The 26,653-nt window shown below is 43.1% G+C and overlaps 1 protein-coding gene across 4 annotated transcripts in view; it reads right to left on the reverse strand.

Annotated features, from left to right (window-relative positions):
* The window catches only part of LOC140733124 (TOG array regulator of axonemal microtubules protein 2-like), a 110,825-nt gene that overhangs the window by 64,692 nt on the left and 19,480 nt on the right, over nucleotides 1-26,653 (reverse strand). For 2 of the 4 annotated variants that reach the window (XM_073056008.1, XM_073056009.1), the window contains exons 1-2: nucleotides 20,358-20,553; nucleotides 1,834-2,108 (exon numbers count right to left, since the gene is read on the reverse strand). In XM_073056008.1, coding sequence (XP_072912109.1) covers nucleotides 1,834-1,945 — 112 coding nt within the window. In that variant the 5' untranslated portion in view covers nucleotides 1,946-2,108; nucleotides 20,358-20,553. Of the gene's footprint in view, nucleotides 1-1,833; nucleotides 2,109-20,357; nucleotides 20,554-26,653 lie in introns of those variants that run through there. The other 2 variants (XM_073056006.1, XM_073056007.1) reach the window with 2 other exon arrangements.

Here is a 26,653-nt window from a genome sequence, read left to right on the forward strand (position 1 = left end):
CTACACCTTAACTTTGGAGAAAGTAGGAGGAGCCATTCCTCTCCTCTTTCCCTCTTCTGCAATTCCCCACTCCTGTCCCCCCTCTTACCTCTTCTCCTCACCTGCCTATCGCCTCCCCCTGGCACCCCTCTTGCTTCCCTTTCTTCCATGGTCTACACACCTCTCCTATCAGAGTCCTTCTTCTCCAGCCCTTCACCTTTGCCAGCTATCATCACCCAGCTTCTTACTCCCCTCCACCACCATCTTATTCTGGCTTCTTCACACTTCCTCTCTGGTCCTGTTGAAGGGTCTCAGCCTGAAACATTGATTGCTTATTCACTTCCACAAGTGCTGCCTGACCTGCTGAGTTCCTCCAGTATTTTGTGTGTTTTACAGTCAGTGGGCTCTTCTGTATTGCGGAGTGAATAGCACAGGTAGAGTTATCACTATAACCTTTGCCGCACTGCAGTCCTTGCACCGTTCAGTTTTTTTCAGCACATTTCACTGTATTTACTATTCTATTTGTCATTACTATGACACTGTTTACCCCATGAGCTTCAAGTACACTTCATTGCACCCTGGTGTACAGACAATCATTTGAATCTGGATCTAAAACTCAGTCTGAACCAGAACAGAGGCAGTTACACTCAACAAACTGCAGCTGAGTAGCCTCACAATATATCATACTATGTGGTACAGTCTTCCTAAAGATGCCCTCACACTTCAGTGCAAGTTCCAATCATCTCCCATGCAGGGTCCACCATTACTGAACCACTCCCTCCTGAACCTCCTCAGCCAGGACCTGGGTTGTAGCATTGGTGGATGATACTGAGGTCGACCAACTGTACTTGTTAGACCCCATTGTTAGGGTCTGTTTCTAGCAGGGCGATCTCATCCCAGGTCCTTCACATCACCCCCGGGAGGGTTCTAAGATATCGAGGCCTGTGCTCACAACCTGTGACGGGGGCAAATGGGAAGCATCAAGCACCCTCATCCCTATTACTCCCCACACCACAGCTCTGTAATGGCACAGTGTCTGATGGAGCCACAGCCTCACCGCTTCAGAGTCCCAGGTTCAATCCTGACCTTCCATATCGGCCGTGCACACACAAACACACATTCTCACTGTGGCCATATGGGTTTCCTCTACGTACTCCAATTTCCTCCAAAAAGTCTGCGGATTGGTGAATTAATTGACCACTGCAAAAAAGTGCGGGTGAATTGAGAGAGAGAGCGCAAATGAAGAAAGAACAATGAGACAGAGAGAGAGATGAAGATTATGGAGAAAGAGATGACGTGAAAGAGAGAGAATCAGAGAAAAAAATTAAAATATGAGGGTAGAGCAGTGGTTCCACAAACTCTTCAGTTAATGGCATTAGTCCATGGCATAAACCTGGCTGGGAGTCCCTGTTGTAGGGAGCAGCAAGGAAGAAGAGAGGGCAGAGTGTGACAGAGAGTAGGATAGAAGTGGTCACAATGGATGTTGGAGGTTCCAGCGGGAATGCTCCTAATCATCTCGAATCTCATAGAGATTACACTGGGAGGCGGATCTTAATGTGCCCTTCAAGGCTGGACAAACCTGGAGATTTGCACATCCCCAGGACACGCAAAGAGCAACAAGACTGAAAAACAAAAAGTAACAGTAACAAAAAAGTAGAAAGAGGGTGGAGATGATGCTGAACAGAGAGTGTGGAGACGGAGGGAGTGTAGAGATGGTGAAGAACAGGAGAGGAAGAGAGGGAGGATAAAATAAAGAAGGATGGTTGGCAGAGAGTCAGAAACCAGAAAGGATGAGGACACTATGTCCAAGAATGCTGGAAATTTGACAGACTTCCCAGACAATTCAGTACCTACTTTTCTGTGGCAGGATTTCCGACATCCTGCATACGAGTTTGTTCTTGAGCTGTAGAGTGTCGAACAAAGGGTGGCCGTCCTCCGTCTCCGATTCCGTCCAATCCAGCTTCATGCTGTACCCATGAAGATGAGCAGCCCCCAGTGTGTTGCCATCGAACAAGTGGTAGAAGGGATCACTGCCCAGGTCCCAGCCACTGTGGACCGAGCACCTTCCCTAGTGCCCTTTACAAAGCAGGCTCTCTCCAGGGACAAGTTCAGACCAGACTGAAAAAAGGCTACAGAGAACAGGAGGGTTAGTACAATCCTCAGTACATCCTGGCCTTAAAGGGCAAATGCCTTGTCAAATAATACTTGAAACAATTCAAGTATTTGACTATTCGATTTCACAAATTGCATAATTTAGAACTTGTCTACAATTAAATTCCATCTGCTAACATTCTGCCCACCTTTCTATATGATCCATACCTTGCTGTAACCTTATACAACCTCCCTCCCTACCATCAACTTGTATGTCATCTGCAAATTTACTCCAGCATTCACATTCAATTTATATCACAAATAACAAGAATCTCATTACCAACACCTGAAGTACACCGCTGGGCATGGCGCTTCCCATCAGAAAAATAATCCTTCTTCTATCACCCTCTACCTCCTATCACCAAGCCAATTTTCGATCCAATCAGCCAGCTTGCCATGATCCCACGTGACTTAACCTTCTGTATCAATCTACAATGCAAGACCTTGTCGAATACTTTTCTATAGGCTATATAGACAATGTCTACTGCCCCGCCTTCATTAGTCTTTTGGGTTAGGTCTTAAAAATAAATCAATCAAATTAGTGAGGTGGGAGTTCTCCCATGCAAAGCCATGGCAACTATCTCAATTCAGACGCTGCCTTTCCAAATGTTTATGAAACAAGTTCTTTAGGCTTGCGAGGCAAGCCAGGGAGTGTAGGGCTCCAAGGTTTTTAGAGCACTTGAACTGGTTAAACGAGGGTCATTAATTGTTTAGAGTCCCTACCGTTTTTCTTGAGCGACTCACTCTTTGTAATGCAGGTGTCCTGGTGCCTTCTGTTTAAATTTTTAAAGAATATTTTGATGGGCTCAGGGATTCTGTGTTATTTGTATAATTTAAGTGGATGCCCAATTGACGCTAATCATGGGGTCCTGGAGAATGTCATGTCCTGCAGTGTCACTCGGCCGAGCCACTGACGTTCTGTTGGAATTCTCGTGAATAAACTCTGGTTACCAACTATACATCAGGGTCTATCTTTCCTCTGCACTTGGGTTCTGACATTGTCAGCGCACTTTGTGATAGTATGTGTCCTATTCCTTAGGGTTTTGTCCAATGCCCAACCATTGGCAATATTCAACAGGCTTAGTTACTGGCACATTGGTACTGGACCCCAAGAGAAGGAGGAAGATAACATAAAGGCCTATAAGATGGCTTTTTTAGTGCAACTTGTGGTTGAGCCCGCTAGGGAAAAGGCAATCTTCAACTGGGTATTATGTAATGAACCAGATTTGATTAGGGATCTCAAGGAAAAGGTACCCTGAGGAGGCAGTGACTGTAACATGATAGAATTCACCCTGCAGTTTTACAGGGAGAAGCTAAATTCAGATTTATCAGTCTTACAGTGGAGTGTGATTACTACCAAAGATATATTTTGTGAAGTCAAATAGGGGTAGGACATATGCTGTCAATGTTAGGACACCAAGAAGTAAAGAGAACTTCAGAGGCATGAGGGAGGGACTGGCCAAAGTTGATTGGAAGGAGACACTAGCAAGGATGATGGCAGAACAGCAATGGCTGAAGTTTCTGGGAGTGATGCCAAAGGCGCAGGATAGATACATTCCAAAGGTGAAGAAATATTCTAAAGTGAGGGTGAGGCAACCATGGCTGACAAGGGAAGTCAAAGACGGAATAAAAACAAAAAGAAATTAGTGGGAGGCTCTTAAAAACCAACAGAAGACAACTAAAAAAGCAATAAGGAGAGAATAAAAGTACTATGAAGATAAGCTAGGAAATAACATAAAAGAGGATATCAAAAGATTTTTCAGATATTTAAAGAGTAAAAGAGAGATGAGAGTGGATATTGGACTCTGGAAAATTATGCTGGAAGAGTTAGTAATGGAGGTCAAGGAAAAGGCGGACAAACATAATAAGTATTTTACATCAGTCTTCACTGTGGAAGACCCCAGCAGTAAGCCAGAAATTGGAGAGTGTCAGGAGACAGAAGTGAGTGTAGTTATTACAACCAAGAAGAACATGGTTGAGAGACAGCTAAGTTACCTGGACCAGATAGACTACACCCCACTGTTCTGAAAGAGGTAGCTGAAGAGATTATGGAGACATTACTAATGATCTTTCAAGAATTACTACATTCCCTTAGTTTTCCATATTAAAAAAGCCTTATACAGAGTTGATGGTTTAAAGAAAAAGTTAAAATGGATATTACCAGAGAGTACAAAGTTATTTAATTCAAAAAATCTATGAAACTGAAACCAAATTTTTAAAGTATGTTTAACAATAGGACTAAGACCTTGTCTACCTATCCTGGAGAACAAAAAAGGAAGAGGAGCTCCCAATAAAGAAGCCAAAGAAAACCCCCTTACCGAGCTCTCCTCCAAGTGTAACCATGAAGGACAGTCCTGGTTATCTATACCGTGAATACAAAAGGTGATATAACGGATATTAATTGCCCAATAATAAAATCTAAAGTTTGGTAGCCCCAGTCCTCCATCTTTTTTTGATTTTTGCAATAAAGATTTATTCACTCTGGAGCTTTTATTATTCCAAATGTATGACAGGATCATGGAATCTATTCTATCAAGAAACATTTTCGGGACAAAAGATGGAACCACTTGAAATGTATATAAAAATTTCAGTAAAATGACCATTTTTATAGCATTTATTCGACCAATTAATGACATCAACATAGGCGACCATTGGGAAAATGTTTGTTGTGTGTATTCAATTAGAGGAAAAAAATTATACTTATATAGGTCTTTAAAATTTTTAGTAATTTTAATACTGTTACGAAGGATGAACCGCTCTGATGGGCAGAAGGGTACAGAGTTGCCCATGTTCCCCCCACCCCTGGGAGAATCACAAACTGCTACTGTTACCACGCTGCTAATGAGAGAGAAAGAGAGACAAAGGGAAAACATACTGGGACTGGAACATCTGCTTCAGATAAGGGAGAGATAACACCGGGAGAGAGAGACTTGTTGTTCCACCATATTATGACTCCTGAAAGACTTTTGGTTCTGGAGAGGGCTGTTTACTTGGTACCATTCTGTTCATTAAAATTCCTCAGTGGACAGCCGGAGTGGGCTGGTTTGATGGACTAAGCCATTCAAAACTGATTGACACCTGAGACCCCGTGAGTGGGGATAAAAGTGAGGTCTGGGGAGACACCCCTCAGACACACCAGGAGACACACTAGTGAGCACTGCTTGAGTGTTGGAACCCACGTGAAAGTGTGGGGCATCGGGGACCGAACAAAGGATCGGTCAGTTTAACTCACAGTGTTATAGCAGGGCCGGAGGGGGCTTGTGTGTGTGTCCGCCCTTGCCTGGGTGATGAGTCTACCACAGAAGAACGGTCTAGCTGAAGGACAGAGGGGTCATACCTGAATGGCCACAACACATCGACGGATCAAGAACATAAAGGAAGGTTTGACTGACTGTAGCTGTCACTGTTTGCTCATTCTCTCTCTCTCTCCAATGATTAAAACACAAGAACCAACAACTACCTCAGCACGTATGAACTGAACTGAGCTTTATATTCACATATGACAATTCATTATCCCCTAGACATCGATAGAACTTGTTTATTATTGATTATTATTATACCCACACTTTTAGGTTTAGTATTGCTAATGTGTATTATCTATATATTTGCATTGTTGATATTGGTTTGTATATTTTACTAATAAACGCTGTCTGAAAATAGTACCACCAGACTCCAACGGATTCTTCTATCTTTGCTGGTCAGACACCCAGTTACAGGGTACGTAACAATACCAAGGTATATAAAATAATTTTTAGCAATAGTAAAAGGTATTTAATCATAATAATCAGAGTAATTATTAATAGGAAAAATTCATTTTTATGTAAGTTTAGTTTATATCCAGAGAAAATACTAAATTCAGTAAATATGGATAACATAAAGGGAATAGACTTCCTAGGGTCTGAAATGTAAAATAATAGATCATCCACATATAACGAAACCTTATGTAGTTTATCCCCTCTCTTAATACCCTGAACAGAATTAGAATCCCTAAGAGCAATAGCAAGTGGTTTTAAAACCAAATTAAATAATAAAGGACTGAGAGGACAACCCTGACAGGTTCCTCTATATAATCTAAAATAAGGAGACTTTTGATTGTTAGTTATAACCGCAGCCACCAGGGCTTGATAAATCAGTTTGATCCAGGATCTAAATCCCGGGCTGAAATTAAACCTCTTCAAAACCTGAAACAAATAAGGCCATTCCACCTTGCTTCCGCTCAACATGTAATAGCCTTTTCAACTTTATTGGCTAGGAGAGCTATCTTGTTATACTGGAAAGATTCTAATCCACCTACTGTTTTATTTTGGCCCTCCTCCATTATGTCCTGTTTAAGTTTGGAGAAAATTAGAAGTCGGATGTTTGACACATCTTTTAATTTTGAGCAAACCTGGTGACCTTTTATTCAATATTTTCATATGATCTAATTTTTTTTCTCTCTTTCTCTTTTTTTTAGGTAAAATTTTCTTTTCTTTTCTTCTCTTTTTTTCCTCTTTCTCCGCCAAGGTTCAGAGTTGACCAGAAGGATGTTTTCTTTTTTTCTTTTGTAATTTTATCCTCAAATGGACTGCCCAGTCTCTTTTTTTGTTTGGTTTTAGGTTAGTTTAGTGTTATTATTTTAAAAATCCAGTTTTTTTTAATGAATTGCCAAGAGGAGTTGTGGTTCTTTGTTTATACACAATAGCCCAATATTTACAATAGCCCAATATTTACATTTACATGACTTTGACAGTATACTTCCCTTTCGTTGTCTGTACGTTTATTGCATTATGTATTTGATATAACTTCTCTGATTTGTATCTATTCATTTTTTTAATCAATAAAAAAAACATTGAAAATGAAATGAGGATTACTACATTCTGGAATGGTTCCAGAAGATGGAAAAATTGCAAATGTCACTCCACTCTTCAAGAAGGGAGGAAGGCAGAAGGAAAAGACAGTTAGCTTGACTTCAGTGGATGTAAAGATGGAGTCCATTATTGAGGATGAGGTTTCAGGATACATGGAGGCACATAATAAAATAGACCATAGTCAGCATGGTTTCCTAAAGGGCAGATCTTGCCTGACATATCTGTTGGAATTCTTTGAGGAAATAACAGGCAGGGTAGACAAAAGAGAATCAGTGGATGTTGTTTACTTAGATTTTCAGAAGACCCTTGACAAGGCTGCTGAATAAGATAAAAGCCCGTGGTTTACAAGAAAGGTACTAGCATGGATTGAAGATCGGTTGACTGGCAGGAGGCAAAGTGTGGAAATAAAGGGGGACTTTTCTGGTTGGCTGTCAGTGATTAATGGCGTTCCGCAGGGGCGTGTTTTGGGACCACTTCTTTTTGCATTATATGGCAATGATCTGGTTGGTGGAATTGTTGGCGTTGTGGACAGGTTGGCAGACAATACAAAGTTAGGTGGAGGGGCAGGTGGTGTTGAGAAAGCTGAGTCCCCTGACAGACTGGGAGAATGAGCAAAGAAGTGGCAGATAAAAAACTGTATGGGTGACTGTATGGTCATGCACTTTTGTAGAAGGAGAGAATGCATAGAATATTTTCTAGACAGGGAGCAAATTCAGAAATCAGAGGTGAAAAGGGCCTTGGGATCCTTGTGTAAGATTCCCTAACTTGCAGGTTGAGTGAAAGGTAAGAAAGACAAATGCAACGTTTGCTTTATTTTTGCAAGGACTTGAACATAAAAGCAAAGCTTAAGTGCTGAGGCTTTATAAGGCATTGGTCAGACCACACAGAGTATTGTGAGCAGTTTTGGTCCCCTTATCTAAGAAAGGATGTGCTGGCATTGGAGAGGGTCCAGAGGAGGTTCAGGGGAATGAACCCTGGAATGAAAGGGTTAACTTATAAGGAGTGTTTGATGGCTCTGGGCTAAACTTGCTGAAATTTAGAAGAATGACGGGGAATCTCACTGAAATTTATCAAAGAGGCCTAGATAGAGTTAATGTGGAGAGGATGTTTCCTATAGTGGTGGAGTTTAGGACCAGAGGGCACAACCTCAAAGTACAAGGGTATCCTTTTAGAACAGAAATGAGGAGCAATACCTTTAGCCAGAGGCTCCCATGGACCTGCTGCCCTTGTCCTTCATGATGGCAGAATGCATGGGTTTCAGGAGATATTGCTGGAGCAGCCTGAGCATCCACATGCTCTGCAATCTGTTGTGGTACACACTACGGTCTTGTGTCAATTGTGGAATGACTGCATGTTTAGGGCAATGGATAGGGCACCAGTCAAAGCAGCACTTGCAAGAATATTGCACTGATGCAGATCTACCCTCTGAGGGTAAAAATACCCTTGTCACAATTAGCGATATTAACCTAGCAATCAATATTTGGGCAATATTTATCCCATAGCCAATATACTTAGCAAATTATTTCCTCAGGTTGCTACGGGCAACTTGCTGCTATATTACAATACACCACACTACACCCGTCGCTAGAGTTTGCTGGGGAGGTGCCTCTGGTTGTAATGCCACCCACAGCCAGCAGAGGGAGAATGGAATGGAAGTAACATTGGGTTAGACCCAGGATCCAACTAACCCAGAAATAAAACTAATACAGAGAGTTCCATTTCATTTTGCTCATGGAGGAGGATGGCCAAAGCAACAGTTTTTGGAGAAATCTTATTGAAGTTTATAAAATTGTGAGTGACGTAGATTCTGTTGTCTGGAGCATCTGGACAGCAAACACGCCTTCATTATTGCTGAGTACTGTTTATTGGCTGCAGTTCTACCTTCATTGCTATAATTCCAAGCAAGTTCATCAAGCGCGGTCTGCTGAGTAGCTGTAGCATTCTCTGATATAAGTTTAGATTTCTAGCATTTTGTTTTTGGCTCTTAAACAAGACACAATAGAGCCAAGACAGAAAGAAGAGGAAGGTTAATCAGAGAGCCTGTTTGCCTTTCAGGAGAATGTAGCTGACTTGTGATGTAACACCACGTCCATCTTTTCTGCAAATCCCTTAACACCTTATATTCCACTTTGGTAGCCTCCAACTTGACGGCATGAATATCAATTTTTCCTTCTGGCAGTGAATAAATATTCCCTTCCCCTTCCCGCTTCTTCAACTCACCACTCTAGCCTTTTGCCTCTTACCTCTTCTCACCTGCCAATCACCTCCTCCTGGGTCCCCTCCTCCTTCCCTTTCCCCCATGGTCCATTCTCCTCACCTATCAGATTCCTTACCTTTCCTACCCACCTGGCTTCACCTCACACCTTCTCGCTATCCTCCTTCTCCTCCTCCCACCTTTTTATTCTGGCATCTTCCCCCTTTCTTTCCAGTCTGGAAGAAGGGTCTCGGTTCAAAACGTCAACTGTTTATTCATCTCCATAGATGCTGAGCTCCTCCAGCATTTTGTGTCTGTTGCATACCCCTTTTGCTGACAAATTTCTCTCATTCCTTGGGTTTAAAATTGACAATGAGGTTTTTTTTTGTCAGTTGGCAGATCATTATTATCCTGTAGAGGTTTGTTCTTAATTCACTAGTGAAGGGACTGACTCCAATTTTCAGAGGTTTCTCAACCAATTGGTACACTTTCTCACCAACTACCTTATCAGCCCCTTTCAAGCTACCCAGACTATGGAGAACACGCCCCCAGTTTGCAAGGTGAGTTGAGCTGACCATGTTGCTACACAGCTGGCTAGGTAATGTGTGTGGAGAGAAGAACTGGGTGATCATAACCAGGCAATGATAACTTTCCTACCTGAAACCGATTCTGATGAAGTTTCACCGACCTTAAAGTTTAACTGTTTCTCTCCGCAAGGCTTGCCTGACCTGCTGAGTGCTTTCAGCATATTCTGCTTTGAATCGAAGTTCTGTTTCAACTCCGGGACTCTCACATAACCGGAATACTCACACTCAAACAGGTACTGTATCTCCTCACGCAAGCACGCAGTCCCCTTTCATTGGGTGAGTGTACCGAGCGACATGTGGCACTCGTGATTTATTTATATCATTTGCACAAAGTGAAACTTAGATGTTGTCAAAATCAAACAGGCCGGCATCTAAAGTAGGGCGACACGGTAGCGTGGTTCTATTTCAGCACCAGTGACCAGGTTAAATTCTGCTGCTCTCTGTAAGGAGTTTGTACGCTCTCTCCGTGACCACATGGGTTTCCTCCGGGTGCTGCGACTTCCTCCCATCTGGGCTAGTAGGGTAATTGGTGTTAAGCTTTGTAACTTCAAAACCTTAAATTAACTCAAAGAAAGACCGGGAGTCTGGATATAACACGTAATTAATTATTTAAACAAACAAGAAGCATAATCAAACAACATATATATACCAAATTACTCAAAAGTTATTGAAATTTTAAATATACAACACTCCTTCCTGCTTAGCTATAAATTCCAACTGAATAAAGAATGCATCTCAACTATATAGACAGTATTCTAAATAATACAACAACTATATACAGACATCCATAGCATAGCAAATTTTAAATTGTCCCATTCAGACTTAAAGATTTAATCGCTGTACAGGATTTTTACTCTTGTCGGATAATGTCTTTCCTGACAAGGGGGGTGGTCACTCTGCTGGGCAGGTGAAACAATCTCAGGCTCTGGGTCCTCTTCCGTGGTAGTTGTGGGAGTTGACTCTGAGACTGCAGAAGGAAATTCTGACAGCTCTGGACACCTTTCTTCTCCTTTGCTCCCTCTGCATCTACTTCAATCCCTTTCTTTTGCTTTCCTTCTCTCTTTTATACCATTCTTTTTCTCAGTCTTTCTCTCCATCTCTTCCCTCATTCTTCTTCTAGTTTGTGCACCTTGATCTTGGGAAAGTGCATTTAGTTCACTGGAGTACTCTCTTATTAATCTGCATCCCAGACATCATGTGACGAATCTTCTGTCTTCGTATCTCCATTAAATCCTTTTCTACTAGCCTTCCATTCATCCAGCTGGGCTTTGATCTTTGCATCCAATTTTACAAGCTGGTCCTTCTGTTATTACCACATATAAGCTCGTTGGTTGATGGTTGTTGCATCTCTCAGTTATAAATATCATTCCCACCGGAGTGACCCTTTTCTCCAGTATAAGTTCTTAGCTGGGTATCTGCAGGTTTCAGTTTGTTAAATTTGAAATTCTGTTCCAACTCATTTTGTGGAATGACTGAAACAGCTGAACCAGTGTCTAATTCAATTTTAATTAATTTGCCATTCACTCCCGGCATAAGCTATATCGCTTGTCTGTTGTTAATTTTCACACTGTGAATCTCAAAGCTACACAATCCTGTGTCGCTTTCACATTATCAGAATTTTCATCAACAGCATGCAGATCAGTGCCCTTTTTGAAACTGTAACATGAACTTTTATCTTTTTCTCTTCCCTGCGTAGTCCATTTATTTCTCTCTGTCCTACGTGCTCTTCATCTGTGTCTAGCTTTGTTGCATTTTCTGCAAGTTTCACCTTTAAACCTGCATTGGCCCGCTGATTGAGAGCCCCTGCCACACAATTTGTTTGCTCAGACTGGTTACTGTTTAGATGCTGTAATTTTGTTCACACTCACTTTCATTCCTGACTGCAACTCAATTACGCCTCCGTCTTCTGGTTCCACTGAAACAGCGATTTGCACTGGTCTTTCAAGTGTAAGCTGTACTTAGGAGCCATTTTTGAATGTTTTCTTTTAAGATTCCACTAACTAAACCACCTCTTGGGCTATCATTAAGCACATTACCAAACTGACAATGCTCTGACAATTATTTCAAAGCAGTCACTTAGGCTGAAACGGGGGACTTTTTATTCTGCTTATGAAACCTAAAACGTTCTGTAATCAACAAAAGCTTCAGTTCTAAGGGCTCCTGCATCACTTTTTCAATAGCAGCAAAGCTCATTTCTGATGGTTTGTTTGGAGCAGTTGCACTTTGATGCAAAGTACCGGTATATGCTTTTAAACTCAATACACTTAGCAAAATTGGTACTCGCTTTTCATTGGCTCTTTCATTTGCTTCAGAATACTGATCCAGTAGTTCTGTATGCACAAGCCAGTTACCCATTGTGTAATCAAACTCATCAAACTTTCTGATGTAGCCAGCCACTTCTGCTTTTCTTTTTAATGATTATTATCGCCAGGTACTCGATCTTTATGAACCTTTAATTCTTCCATTTCCCAAGCTTTCTTTAAATAAAAACTCGCCTGAGCCTTCAATTCTGAAAAACATTGTGCTTTAACAGGTCAGTAGCCATCTCGTTTTTTTTAAAAAATACCTCAATGCCAGTGTAATGTTTTGAAACTTCAAAACGTTAAATTAATTGAAAGGAAGACTTGGGAGTCCAGGAATAAGGGTGTAACTTCATCTTTACTTTTAGCGAAGTGCACACGTATCACATGATAGCATCACAACGTCTGCAATTAATGTATTTTTATGTATAATCCATAATTAATTACCTAAACAAACAAGAATGATTATTCAAACAATATATATGTACAATGTCACTCAAATATTATTGAGATATCAAATAGACAAAAGGTGCATTTGGGAGGCACAAGCTCAGTGTGTTGGAGGGGCTTTTACCGTTCTGTATCTCTAAAAAAAATGTTGGCTTGCAAACATAATGATTTTCCACACAAACACGTCTAGGCTTTCAAGCTGGGTACGGGTGTTGATTTTAACCAACATTTCGATATCACCCTCTGCCATCTTCATCAGGGATGATGCCTAGGCACATCTGGTTATCCATCTAGTCTCCCGTTATCCATCCCTCCTGATTGGTTAGTCCTCAATCAATCAGGTTTCTGCTGTCCCACCTTGTTTAAAATCGTATTCACAGTGAGACCTTCATCTTTGTTAAAATTCTTATTCTCTAGTCTTCCTTCACTAGGCGGTCCCAAAGGCCACTGGTGCAGCACAGTGGTTTCATGCCCTTGAAGTCAATCCTGTGGTCATCGCATGCGCAATGTTCTGCTACCATCGGTTGCTCCGGGCAACCCAAACGGTTACACCTCTATCAGGGGGTTTCCACTGATATACACTGCTCCAAATTCACAGGGAACCCTGCAGTTTTTCTCTCAGGGGCTTAGTTTCAGGAGATGCTAATGGATAACACTTTATAATCACTGGGGCAGCATGGTACAACAATTTACGGTACCGGCAACCACTGTCTGTAAGGAGTTTGTACTTCGTCCCTGTGACTGCATGGGTTTCCTCTGAGTGCTCTGGTATCCCCCCACAGTCTAAAGATGTACCAGTTCATAGGTTAATTGATCATAAATGGTCCCGTGATGAGGCTAGGGTTGCTGGGAGACGTGCTTGAAGGGCTGGAATGGCCTTTTCCACGCTGCATCTCAATAAATAAATTGTTGGGTTTGCCTCAGTAGCTGAAGCCTGTCAAAGGAAGCTGTTGTCACTTTAAGCACTTAAAGTGGTTTCATTTACTTTGTAATTTGTAGGTAACCAGATCTGTTTTGTGTGCTGGAATGTGGACCTCCTGCTGAATGGATTAGAATCTGGAATGTGCCAGCAATCGATTAAAAAACTATTCATCATCCGCTGAACAGACGCTGTTGACAGGACAGAATGAACAGCCAGAATATCCAAAAGACTTGAGGAGGGAAAAATGGGCCACTCTACAAATCGAGTCTGCTCCTTGTAACCTTATATTCTTTACCAATCAAGAACCTGCCTTTAAACCTGATGACTTGGCCTCCACAGCATTCCATTCATTCTCAGACCCACAGAGTTTCCTGCAAATGGAAATATCCTCTTCACATCCACCCTATTCAGGCCTTTCAATATCTGGTAGGGTTCAATAGATGCCCCCTTGTCCTTCTGAATGCTACTGAGTATGGCCCAGAGCTAGCAAACACTCCTTGCACGATAAACCTTTTATTCCTGTGATCATTTTTGTGAACCTTTCCTGGACGATTTCCTTAGATATGGGGCCCAAAAGTGCCTTTGATAAGCAGGTACGTGGGGCTTAATGATGCCACACAGAATGCCAGGGCCGGGTGGTGCCACCACTCTTGCACTTGGCATTGTGTGGTTTCCCAATGACATTCCTTTATAATTGTCACTGTATCCCAACAAACACTCAAGTTTCCCAGCCATCTATTCAGTCCCCAAGACATGGAGCACACAGGCAGGGTGAGTATTTATCACCCATCCCTAATTACCCCTGAGTGGAGTGGCTTACCATTTCAGAGCCAGTCAGATACTAAGGGCCCTGTGTCACATATAGGGGCAAATCTCCTCCGGGATAGACCTCAGTAAACCAGATGAAGTTTTACAATACTCTGGCACAATACCATTATCATCAGTGCTCAATTCCAGAAGTTAAGTCCCACAGTGGGATTTGAACCACTGCCATTGGAACAAGCCTTTGGATTCCCAGTCCTGTAACCTGACCACTGCACCACCACCATACTCTTCTGGAATTGAACCAGTTTCAACTTTGGTGCCATTTTAACTCCCAGTTGACTGCAAATTCCTGTCTGTGAATTCAATAGAACCATGTCTCCACTTTACTTCTATTGTTTGGCTCCCCTATGACTGAAACCTTCAATTTAATTGTTACATCTAGTCCCGACTCTTCTAGTTCACAACAAAAGCCAAACTGCTGGATGAACTCAGTGGGTCAGGCAGCATCTTGTGAGGCAGAAAGTTGGATCAAGACCTGCAGCAGAACAAGCGGTTTGCTTCTTGCTCCAGATTCCACAGATATGTGTCTCCAGTCTTACAATTCACCTCTCTCTTTCCAATCAAGGCTTTGGCTGCCTCAGTTCTGACTTGCACCAACCTAATTCCCCATCACCTCATACATAGCAAATGAAAGCAGACAAGGCCTCAGGCCTGCTCCACCATTCCGTGAGATCTTGTCAGATCCTCTTACCTCAACATCATCTCCTGTATGAACTCCATATCCACTGATCCCCGTGACATCTCAACCTATCCATCACCCCTGGGAATATATTCAGATACTGAGCATCCACAGCTCTCTTGGGTGGACGTATCCCACCATTCATTGCCTTCTGGGTGAAGAAGTTTCTTCAAACCTCAGTCCTGAAAGTTTGACCCCTTATGTTGAGACAATACTCCTGGATCTGGACACACACCCCATTCGCGGGAAACATTTCCATCCAGTCAAGCTTCATAAGTATTTTCAATCATCTTTCATTTCTCTAAGCTTGAGAGAGTCCAGGCCCAATCTGTTTTGGCTCTCCCCAAATAACAACCCATCTCAGGAGTCAAGCCACTGAACTAGAGACATAAACTGATTCCTGATTCACACATCCATGTGCTCATATCTTCTTTGTCTCTCCCTTTCCTCTCTACAGCATCTCCACCTTTCCTGCAGAGACATAGAGAGACAGAACACAGAAACTGGCCCTGCAACCCACTGTGGCCATGCAGACCATCAAAACACCCACTAAAACCAAACTTACGTTGGTCCCATTTTTATTTTCTGCGCATTCTCACAATTCCCGTCAGATTCTCCCACCCAGGTACTCATTAGGGACAATTCACAGGGGCAAATTAACCTATCAATCTACAGTACATATCTTTGAATGTAGAAGATCACCCACAGGAAAAACCATCATGGCCACAGAGAGAACGTGCAAATGTCACTCAGAGAGCATCTGAGGTCAGGACTGAACCTGGGCCTCTGCCACTGTGAGAAGCTGGCTCTACCGCTGTGCCACTTGCCATCCATAACCCTCTCCGGTGCCGGCTCTTCTGAATCCAGCCCCCTCCCCTACCCATTCAGCTCCAAAGTTAATCACTGACAGACATGCTGCAAACAAGAGAAAATCTGCAGATGCTGGAAATCCGAGCAACGCCACTCTTTTACCACAGATGCCTTCAGGTCTGCTGAGATGTGGGATGGTGAGGGAGAGGGTAAACAGATTGCCTAGCAATCAGTGCAGAGATTAAGAAGTAAAGATACAAGTGTGCCGTAGATTCCCTTGAGCCTGCTCCACCATTCCCCTACTCCCATACCTGACCTCCGCATCACCCATTTCCCTCAGTGTCCAATATTTGGCAGTCTCAGCCATGAATATATTCAGCATTCCCAGCCCTATCCGCTACAGAATTCCACAGATTAACAATCCGCTTCATCGTAGTCCGAAATAAGTTCCTTATCTGGACGCAGTTCCCCAGTTCCAGATTCGCCAAGCTGGGAAGCAGTTTCAGTTTTCTAATCTCAGTGAGCGCGGCCGAGTTTACTCACTCACTCAGTCATCAGTAGAGAACCACTCGTCACAGGAATCAGCTGGCAAATGAGAAAGGAGTGAAGCAGGAGGAGTACGAGAAGTTTGCGTGGGCAGATTACCACTGGAGTGTATAATTGAAGAACATAATTTCTTGGGGATCTTGGGAAGCAAGGTCAATACTTCACTGGAAGTGGCCACACAAGTAGATAGAGAAGCTTGACTTCATTGGCCAGAGCACTGAGTACAAGAGTCAGGTATAAAGGTTGAAACTTGAGTCTTGTGCACAGTTCTGGGCACCCCATTACCGCAAGGATATGGAGGCTTTGGAAGGGGTGGGGAAGAACTTCACCAGGATGCTGTCTGGATTAGAAGGTATGCATTATAAGGAGAGGTTGAACAAACCTGAGTTGCTTTCTCTGGAGCATCAGAGGCTGTGAGGAGATCTGATAGTTTATATAATTATGAAACGCATAGATAGGGTAGACAGCCAGAATCTTTTTTCCCATGGAAGAAATCCTAACAGACATGCACTTAAGTTGAAAGGGGTGAAGGTTAAAGGAGACACGTGGGCAAGTTGTTTTATACAGTGAGTAGCAGAAACTGGAGGTGATGGAAAGAGATACAATCAGTTGTTATAAAAAGACGTGAATATTCATGGAATGGAGAGATATGGATCATGTACATGCAGAAGAGATTTTGTTTAATTTCGTATCATGTTCAACACAGACATTATGGGCCAAAAGGCCTGAACCTGTGTTGTATTGTTATATGTTTGATGACCAGAGTGTTTGCCCATTCCAACAGACTGAATTGGAAAAACAACTTTAGTCTCAACAATAAATCTACTGTATGGACTTAGGTTTGGCTCCCACCATGGCAGCTGGGGAATTTAAAGTAATTTATATTTAAATGACTGGCCACTTGCCTTGTAACAAGTTAGGAATTTCTTTTCATTGAGGGTGGTGAACCTCTGGAATGTTTTAGTCTGGGAGCAGGGTTTTGTAATATTTAAAAGATGTTTATTTTCTGAAAGATTGGGAGAAATGTAGGTTATAGGAAACTGGCAAAGAAGAAGAGATTGAGGCCTGAGATATATCAGCCATGTTGAATGGTGGGATAGGAGTGCTGGGCCAAATGGCCTACTCCTGTCCTATTTACTCTTATGTTCTCAGGTTCCAAATAGAGCTGGAGATTAAGACCATGCTGTCAGTGAGGTTACCTGCAAAGCAGTTGCATAGCTGGTAGAGCTGTTATCCCACAGCTCCAGTGACCTGTGTTCAATCTTGACCTTCAGTGCTGTCCACGTAGGGTTTGGTCACATGGAAGTTCCTCCACACGTCCCAAAAATGGGCAGGTTAATAGGTTAATTGAAAATTACTCCGAGTGTGTAAGCAAGTGGTAGAACCTGGAGAGCTGGTGGAAATGAGGGTGAATTTTTTTTTTTAAAAGGGATTAATATCAGATGTGTGGCAGATGAGCAGCAGGGATTCATGGGCCAAAGGACCTGTTTCTCTTCTGTATGACTCAATGACCATGGAGCTACCACTGTCATAAAAGCTTGTAATGGTGTTCAGGAGAAGAAGCCTGCTGTACTTGTCTAATTCCAGACCCGCCAAGACAGTTGACCTTAGATTGCCTTCTTGGTTCAGCAGCAAGTAAGGGTGGACAATAAAGGCTGGCACATCCAGTGGTTGAATCAATGCTAGGTGAGGTGCTGGGGGCATCGGCCTGGACCAGAAGCAGCAAGGAGCCCGAGTGGCTAGCTAACCTACTTGCAATAGTACAGACAGAATGAAGAACGTGGTCCAGGCCATTGGATGCTCAATGAAATCACAGGATAGGATTTTTCTAGTCCAATGTTAGTTGCCATTATTACCTTAAGGAGAGCAACCTCTGACAATGATCTGCATTTGGAAAAGCAAGGTCAGATTAGGGGTAGTCAATATAGGCTGTACGTATGTGTTGGCAGTGGGGAAGGGTTGAAATCATGTCAAATGAATCCCAGTGAATTTCTTTGAAGAGGTGACCAACAGGATCAATGAGAGCAGAGGTTTATATAATCATGAGGGGTGCAAATAATATTAGAGGCTAGGGGAGAAAAAAAAAACAGAGGACGTGGGTTAAGGGTGAAGGGGAAAAGTTTAAAGGGAACATGGGGGGGGGTTTCTTCACACAGAGAGTGGTGGGAGTGTGGAATGAGCTGCCAGATGAAGTGGTAAATGCTGGCTCACTTTTAACATTTCAGAAAAATTTGGACAGGTACATGGATGAGAAGTGTATGAAGGGATATGGGCCAGGTGCAGGTCAGTGTGACTAGGCAGAAAAATGGTTCAGCACAGCCAAGAAGGGCCAAAAGGCCTGTTTCTGTGCTGTAATGTTCTATGGCTCTAAATAAAGTGGCTGGTCACAGTCATTTCAGAATCAGAATCAGGTTTATTATCACCAGCATGTGTCATGAAAGTTGTTAACTTAGCAGCAGCAGTTCAATGGATTACGTAATACAGAAGAAAAAATTAATCACTTACAGTATGTGTAATTGAATAGATTAAAAATCGTGCAGAAACAGAAATAATATACTGTATATTAAAAAAAAGTGAGGTAGTGTTCACAGGTTCAATGTCCATTTAGGAATCAGATGGCAGAGGGGAAGAAGCTGTTCCTGAATCGCTGAGTGTGTGCCTTCAGGCTTCTGTACCTCCTCCCTGATGGTAACAGTGAGAAAAGGGCATGCCCTGGGTGCTGGGGGTCCTTAATAATGGACGCTGCCTTTCTGAGACACCGCTCCCTGAAGATGCCCTGGGTACTACCCAAGATGGAGCCAACTGCAGCTTCTTTCAGTCCTGTGCAGTAGCTCCCCCCCCCCCCACCCCCCACCCCCACCACCAGTACCAGACAGTGGTGCAGTGGTTTTTGTTGACATACCAAATCTTTCAAACTCCTAATAAAGAATTTTCCTGAATAAGCGAGTCTTAAACCAGAGAACACGGGCTTAAGGTGAGAGGCAAATGATTTAAAGGAGGCCTGAGGACCAAGTTTGTCCACACAGAAGGAGGCAGGTACATGGAATAAGCTGCCAGGGGAGGTGGTAGTGGCAGATACAATTGCAATGTTTTTAAAAAGACATTTGGACAGGATCGTGGACAGGAAATGGTTAAAGGGATATGGGCAAAATGCTGAGGAAGGCATCCTGGTGGACGAGTCAGGCCAAAGGCCTTTTTGCCAGGCCGTTTTACTCTGACTCGGTGACAGGGTAGAGCTGAGTCATTATATAGCGGCTCTCTGCGCACAGCGGGTAGCAATGTGACAAACGCCAGGTGAAACCGCAGCGCAGAAGCTCGCCCTCAGGACGACTTCTCTCAGCCTGGACATTCAAGAAACCTTTGGAGGGGTGCTCGACGTAAAGAGCGTCTCCAACTAAAGTGAGCTGTCCGTCAGGTTGAACCACAATCGGCTCAGTCAGACACAAGCAGAAATTTAAATGTCCCTTTCCACCCCGCCTCGCTGTCACCTGCTCCATACCCGACTGCGAATCTCTCCATCTCCGCTGCAGGAGAGAGAGAAGAGAGGGCGAAAGAAAGAAGGGCAGGAAAGAAAGAATAAGAGAGCGAGGAGGAAGAGGGTGAGAATGAGAGAAAGCGAAGGAGGAGAACAAAACACATACAGTACTTTCACATACAAACAATCACAACCTCTTGGGACATCACAAGGTGCTGCAGAGAATAAAGTACTTCTTACGCGCGGTCACTTCTGTCATGTAGAAACTGCAACGGTTAACTTGTGCAAAGCAAGTTCCCACAAACAAGATCCGACGGACCACTTTTCTAACATTGCCGGGGGGCGGAGGGGGGATGAAATTTCTACAAGTCTGCGGTAACTTCCCAACGCCGCCTGGAGATGCGAGCTCTCGCTTCTACAAGAGCGGGACACAGGCACAGCATGGAAGAGAGAGATAAGGAAGAGGCGCTGGTGGGAACGGCCTCTGCGACCGGTGATTAAAAACCTGAAGCTTTACAGTGGGCGGTAACTCACAGGGTGTTCGAACCAGTCACCCTCTCACTCAAATACTTTAAATGCCAGGCACACTGACCTCTGCAGCCTCACACCCCACAGGCATCTGCTCTCGCCAACTTTGCTCCCTTCGAGGTTCTCGTTCATCTCATTCCATGCACGCCAGAAGCAGGTAAATCCAACAGCCCCGTCCCCTGCCACATGCCACCGGCGCTTTAAGCAGGAGCGTATACGAAATGCAGCCAGACGTTCAGCGGGGTTAAAGTAAACAGGAACAGGTAGAGAACAAACAGCGTTGCATAGCAACCATGAATCCAAGTAGGCGGTCAGAATGTTTCAAGGATTAGGTCTGAAAGGACATAATTATCGTACAACGGTGGTTGACAGTGTGTGTACCTGACAACTAAAACAGCAGTCTTTGTTCGTCCCTCGCCGGGGGTAATATTGCTGCCTAAACAGATTATCGTTCAGCAGCATAATATTCCAGATAAATCCGGAGTCTGAGATTCCCACTGGGATTCAGGAGAAAACCCAGCGGAGCAGATGGAATGAGTGAGGGACCCATCAAGATTTTGATGACCAGACACATTATCTTACCCTCAACATTTCACAGGAACCCACTCCCTAGGCTCTCTCTTTCCTAATTCCCTTTCTTACAGCACTTTCTCTTGAATCTTAAGTCTTTTCACCTGTTTTTTTTAAACTGTCCTGGGAGAAAAACCAAAATGATCTTTCAGGATGAAGCAGCGTTTTTGTTGCGGCATAACCGCATTTGATGTTCACCATGTAGTCCCCTCTACACTGGAGAAACCCTAGCACACAGCGAGTAATCAATCTGTACAGCACTTGTGTTCAGGATCCCGAGTTACCTCTGGCCTGCCACATTAATGCTCCATCAGACCCTCGTGTAATATGGCCAAGTCTGAGGAACAGCACCTTATCTTGTCTGGGCATATTGCAGTCTTCCGGAATTAGCACTGACCTACAAGACCATAAGACAAACGAGCAGAATTAGCCCATCTGGCCTATCGATTCTGCTCCGCCATTCAATCATGGCTGACCCCTTTTTTTTAAACCTCCTCCTCAACCCCTCTCCAATTTCAGATAACTGCTTTCCCTTGTCTCTATCGGAACTGTGCCCATTTCAAGTGCAAAACATCCATTGTGATAGTAGTTTAGTCTCTTCTCTCCCCATGAGCACGGCCTGACCTGCAATGTTTTATATTCTCCTGTCTTTGCATTTTCACCCTCTAACTGCTCCCAACAACCCTCAATTTATTCTTTTAGCACCTCTCCCTCATACAGATATTTCCTCTGTCCTTTTATTTATTTAGAGATACAGCGCGAAATGGGCTCCTCTGGTTTTTCATGCCTCGCCGCCAAGCAATTCCCCAAATTAGCCCTAACCTAATCACGGGGCAATTGGCAATGACTAATTAACCCACCCGGTACATCTGTGGCGCACGGGAGGAAACGGGGGCTCCTGAAGGTAACGTGCGCATTCCGCGGGGAGGATGTACAGAGAGTTGAACTCCGAGCTCTGAGTCCCAGCGCTTCGAGCGGTAACCGTGCCACTTTAACTGTTACGCCGCCATGGCACTACCTAACCAATCAACTTCAACCCTGACGCTGGGTTTTGACCTGAAACACCAGTTATTATTTTCCCCTCGACAGATGCTGAGATCCCCCAGTAGTTCATTTTTTGCTCCAAATTCCATCCTCTGCTGTTGGCTTTGTCTCATTACTGTGAAGTATTGTTAGGTCATGACCTGCTTGAAGTTCCCCTCCCCTCTTCAATGGGAGTTCTCCAGGTCCCTCTGTCACTGATCCCCCTCTGTGATGCACAATCTCGACCTAAAACATCGACAATTCCTCTCTCCCTGTTAATGTTTCCTCTAATTATTATTATTCTTTAAAAACACAGCTGCGTGGACCTACCACTGCTCTGTGCAGGAAATCTGCATGACCTGAAAATTGCTCGGCACTTTAAATGCTTTTGTTTGTACTGTGCATACTATGAATATTTAGAATGAAAATTGGAAAATCACATACTTCTGATTTTATTTATTAATTGAAGGGTATAATGAAATACGGTACAACAAAGAAAATATTTCACATTGTAGTCAGCAGACTGGCAGTTTATTAACAATGACTTCCATTCTCTGTTTATTGTTACAACTTGTAACACTAACAATGTAAATACATCGAAGATCTAAAATGTTTCAAAATAAATGTTGTGTTACATTTATTATTTAGAAAATGTCTGGATTATATTCATTAACACATAATTATGGGATATTTCACAATTATATTAGCATACACGTCAAAACTATATTAACATCATATGAAACAAAATTCCAGCTCCATGGCAACAAAAGCTATGTGCGTGGGAGCATTTCAGTTACTGTGCAGCTGAGAGGGAGCAGTGATTCCCAACCTGGGGTCCATAGTCCCCTTGCTTAATGATAATGGTCCACGACATTAAAAAAGGTGGAAACCCCTGCTGACGCTGCCTAACCTGCCAAGTTCCTCCAGCAGATTGCTCTCATTGCTCTAGTTTCCAGGATGTTCTACGAGTCTGTGGTGGCCAGTGCTATCATGTTTGCTGTTGTGTGCTGGGGCAGCAGGCTGAGGGTAGCAGACACCAACAGAATCAACAAACTCATTCGTGAGGCCAGTGATGTTGTGGGGGTGGAACTGGACTCTCTGACGGTGGTGTCTGAAAAGAGGATGCTGTCCAAGTTGCATGCCATCTTGGACAATGTCTCCCATCCACTCCATAATGTACTGGTTAGGCACAGGAGTACATTCAGCCAGAGACTCATTCCACCGAGATGTAACACTGAGCGTCATAGGAAGTCATTCCTGTGGCAGGGGGATGGGAACAAGTGCAGAGAGACAGACGGGTGTAAAATGAGGGTAGAAGCAAAAAGTAGTAAGGTGAAAAGTAAAAGTGGCAGGCAGGCAAATCCAGGGCAAAAAGCAAAAAGGGCCACTTTTCAACATAATTATATAAGGGCTAAGAGTGTTGTAAAAACAAGTCTGAAGGCTTTGTGTGTCAATGCGAGGAGCATTCGTAACAAGGTGGATGAATTGAATGTGCAGATAGTTATTAATGAATATGATATAGTGGGGATCACAGAGACATGGCTCCAGGGTAACCAAGGATGGGAGCTCAACATCCAGGGATATTCAATATTCAGGAGGGATCAACAGGAAAGAAAAGGAGGTGGGGTAGCATTGCTGGTTAGAGAGGAGATTAATGCAATAGAAAGGAAGGACATTAGCCTGGAGGATGTGGAATCGATATGGGTAGAGCTGCATAACACTAAGGGGCAGAAAACGCTGGTGGGAGTTGTGTACAGACCACCTAACAGTAGTAGTGAGGTTGGGGATGGCATTAAACAGGAAATTAGAAATGCATGCAATAAAGGAACAGTAGTTATAATGGGTGACTTCAATCTACATATAGATTGGGTGAACCAAATTGGTAAGGGTGCTGAGGAAGAGGATTTCTTGGAATGTATGCAGGATGGTTTTCTGAACCAATATGTCGAGGAACCAACTAGAGAGCAGGTCATTCTAGATTGGGTATTGAGCAATAAGGAAGGGTTAGTTAGCAATCTTGTTATGCGAGGCCCCTTGGGTAAGAGTGACTATAATATGGTGGAATTCTTCATTAAGATGGAGAGTGACATAGTTAATTCAGAAACAAAGGTTCTGAACTTAAAGAAGGGTAACTTTGAAGGTATGAGACATGAATTAGCTAAGATAGACTGGCAAATGATACTTAAAGGGTTGACGGTGGATATGCAATGGCAAGCATTTAAAGATTGCATGGATGAACTACAACAATTGTTCATCCCAGTTTGGCAAAAGAATAAACCAGGGAAGGTAGTGCACCCGTGGCTAGGAAATTAGGGATAGTATCAAGTCCAAAGAAGAAACATATAAATTAGCAAAAAAAGCAGCACACCTGAGGACTGGGAGAAATTCAGAGACCAGCAGAGGAGGACAAAGGGCTTAATTAGGAAAGGGAAGAAAGATTATGAGAGAAAGCTGGCAGGGAACATAAAAACTGACTGTAAAAGCTTTTATAGATATGTGAAAAGAAAAAGATTGGTCAAGACAAATGTAGGTCCCTTACAGTCAGAAACAGGTGAATTGATCATAGGGAACAAAGACATAGCAGACCAATTGAATAACTACTTTGGTTCTGTCTTCACTAAGGGGGACATAAATAATCTTCCGGAAATAGTAAGGGACCGAGGGTCTAGTGAGATGGAGGAACTGAGGGAAATACCTGTTAGTAGGGAAGTGGTGTTAGGTAAATTGAAGGGATTAAAGGCAGATAAATCCCCAGGGCCAGATGGTCTGCATCCCAGAGTGCTTAAGGAAGTAGCCCAAGAAATAGTGGATGCATTAGTGATAATTTTTCAAAACTCCTTAGATTCTGGATTAGTTCCTGAGGATTGGAGGATGGCTAATGTAACCCCATTTTTTAAAAAAGGAGGGAGAGAGAAACCGGGGAATTATAGACCGGTTAGTCTGACATCGGTGGTGGGGAAAAAGCTAGAGTCGGTTATCAAAGATGTGATAACAGCACATTTGGAAAGAGGTGAAATCATCGGACAAAGTCAGCATGGATTTGTGAAAGGAAAATCATGTCTGACGAATCTTATAGAATTTTTTGAAGATGTAACTAGTAGAGTGGATAGGGGAGAGCCAGTGGATGTGGTATATTTAGATTTTCAAAAGGCTTTTGACAAGGTCCCACACAGGAGATTAGTGTGCAAACTTAAAGCACACGGTATTGGGGGTATGATATCGATGTGGATAGAGAATTGGTTGGCAGACAGGAAGCAAAGAGTGGGAGTAAACGGGACCTTTTCAGAATGGCAGGCAGTGACTAGTGGGGTACCGCAAGGCTCGGTGCTGGGACCCGAGTTGTTTACAATATATATTAATGATTTAGCCGAAGGAATAAAGGGGAAGCCTTTTAGGACCGAGATGAGGAAAAACTTCTTCACAGAGAGTGGTGAATCTGTGGAATTCTCTGCCACAGGAAACAGTTGAGGCTGGTTCATTGGCTATATTTAAGAGGAAGTTAGATATGGCCCTTATGGCTAAAGGGATCAGGTGGTATGGAGAGAAAGCAGGTACAGGGTTCTGAGTTGGATGATCAGCACATAATCATACTGAATGGCGGTGCAGGCTTGAAGGGCCAAATGGCCTACTCCTGCACCTATTTTCTATGTTTCTGCCTGTGGCCATCAAACTTTACAACTCCTCCCTCGGAGGGTCAGACACCCTGAGCCAATAGGCTGGTCCTGGACTTATTTCCACGGCATAATTTACTTATTATTATTTAATTATTTATTATTTTATATTGCTATATTTCTACACTATTCTTGGTTGGTGCGACTGTAACGAAACCCAATTTCCCTCGGGATCAATAAAGTATGTCTGTCAGTCTGTCTGTCTGCAATCTCTTTTATCTCTATCCCCTTTTCAACTTAAAACCAACATTTTTTTCTCTGTTAGTTCTGAGAAACAGTCTTCAACTTGCAACTTTAACTCTTTTCTATTATATAGATGCTGCCTGATGCACTTTCAGTTTTCTTTGCGCAAGTTTATACTGTTTGTAAATTCAGACTTCGGCTTTGTGTATTTGGCGCATTTGCCTGTAACAACCTTACTTACAGCCTTTCTGGTGATCGCCTGTCTTCCCAGCTCCGAGCAGGGCCAGGTATCACACTGATAATAAGTTTGTGTGCTCAATATCATCAAGAGCATCGGAGCTCCCAGAAATTCTACTGAGTTAATTTAGCATTTCTCTCTGTGAAAGGGTGTGGAAAGTTGTTGGATAGTCTGTAGGGAAAGAAGGAGGTTGGAGGTAGAGGAGTGATGTGAGGTATGCTTGAAATGGAACCTGGGTCTTCTTTTTTGTAAATAGCTTGTAGCCTACTCCAATTAGTGGACTGATTAATAAACTCGTGCACTATTTACTGGAACATTAAAAAGCTGGAAATGCTCAGCATGTCAGAAAGAGAAGTTGCTATCTTTTCAGGTCCTTAATGACATTGATTGTCCCAGAGAGATAACATCAGGAACAAGGGCTGCTCAGCAAGGGGTATTTTATTAATATCCTGAATACTATCTTAGGGGCTGGCTTTGTGAATTAGTGCTGGTAATTATAGCTACACGTTTCATTTTTAAACAGTTTCAATTAATTCTTGGCAACGGAGGACTTTAGGATAAGGAGCTGTGTGTTTGGTCTCCCCAGCAGGGGAAGCTAAAACCATGGACATTGTAGCTCTCCAGACTGTTCTGTCAGCACTGCCGTGCCATCTCCCGTGATGATTAATGACAGAC

This window comes from Hemitrygon akajei, chromosome 9 (assembly GCF_048418815.1).
Source record: "Hemitrygon akajei chromosome 9, sHemAka1.3, whole genome shotgun sequence".
NCBI lineage: Eukaryota > Metazoa > Chordata > Chondrichthyes > Myliobatiformes > Dasyatidae > Hemitrygon > Hemitrygon akajei.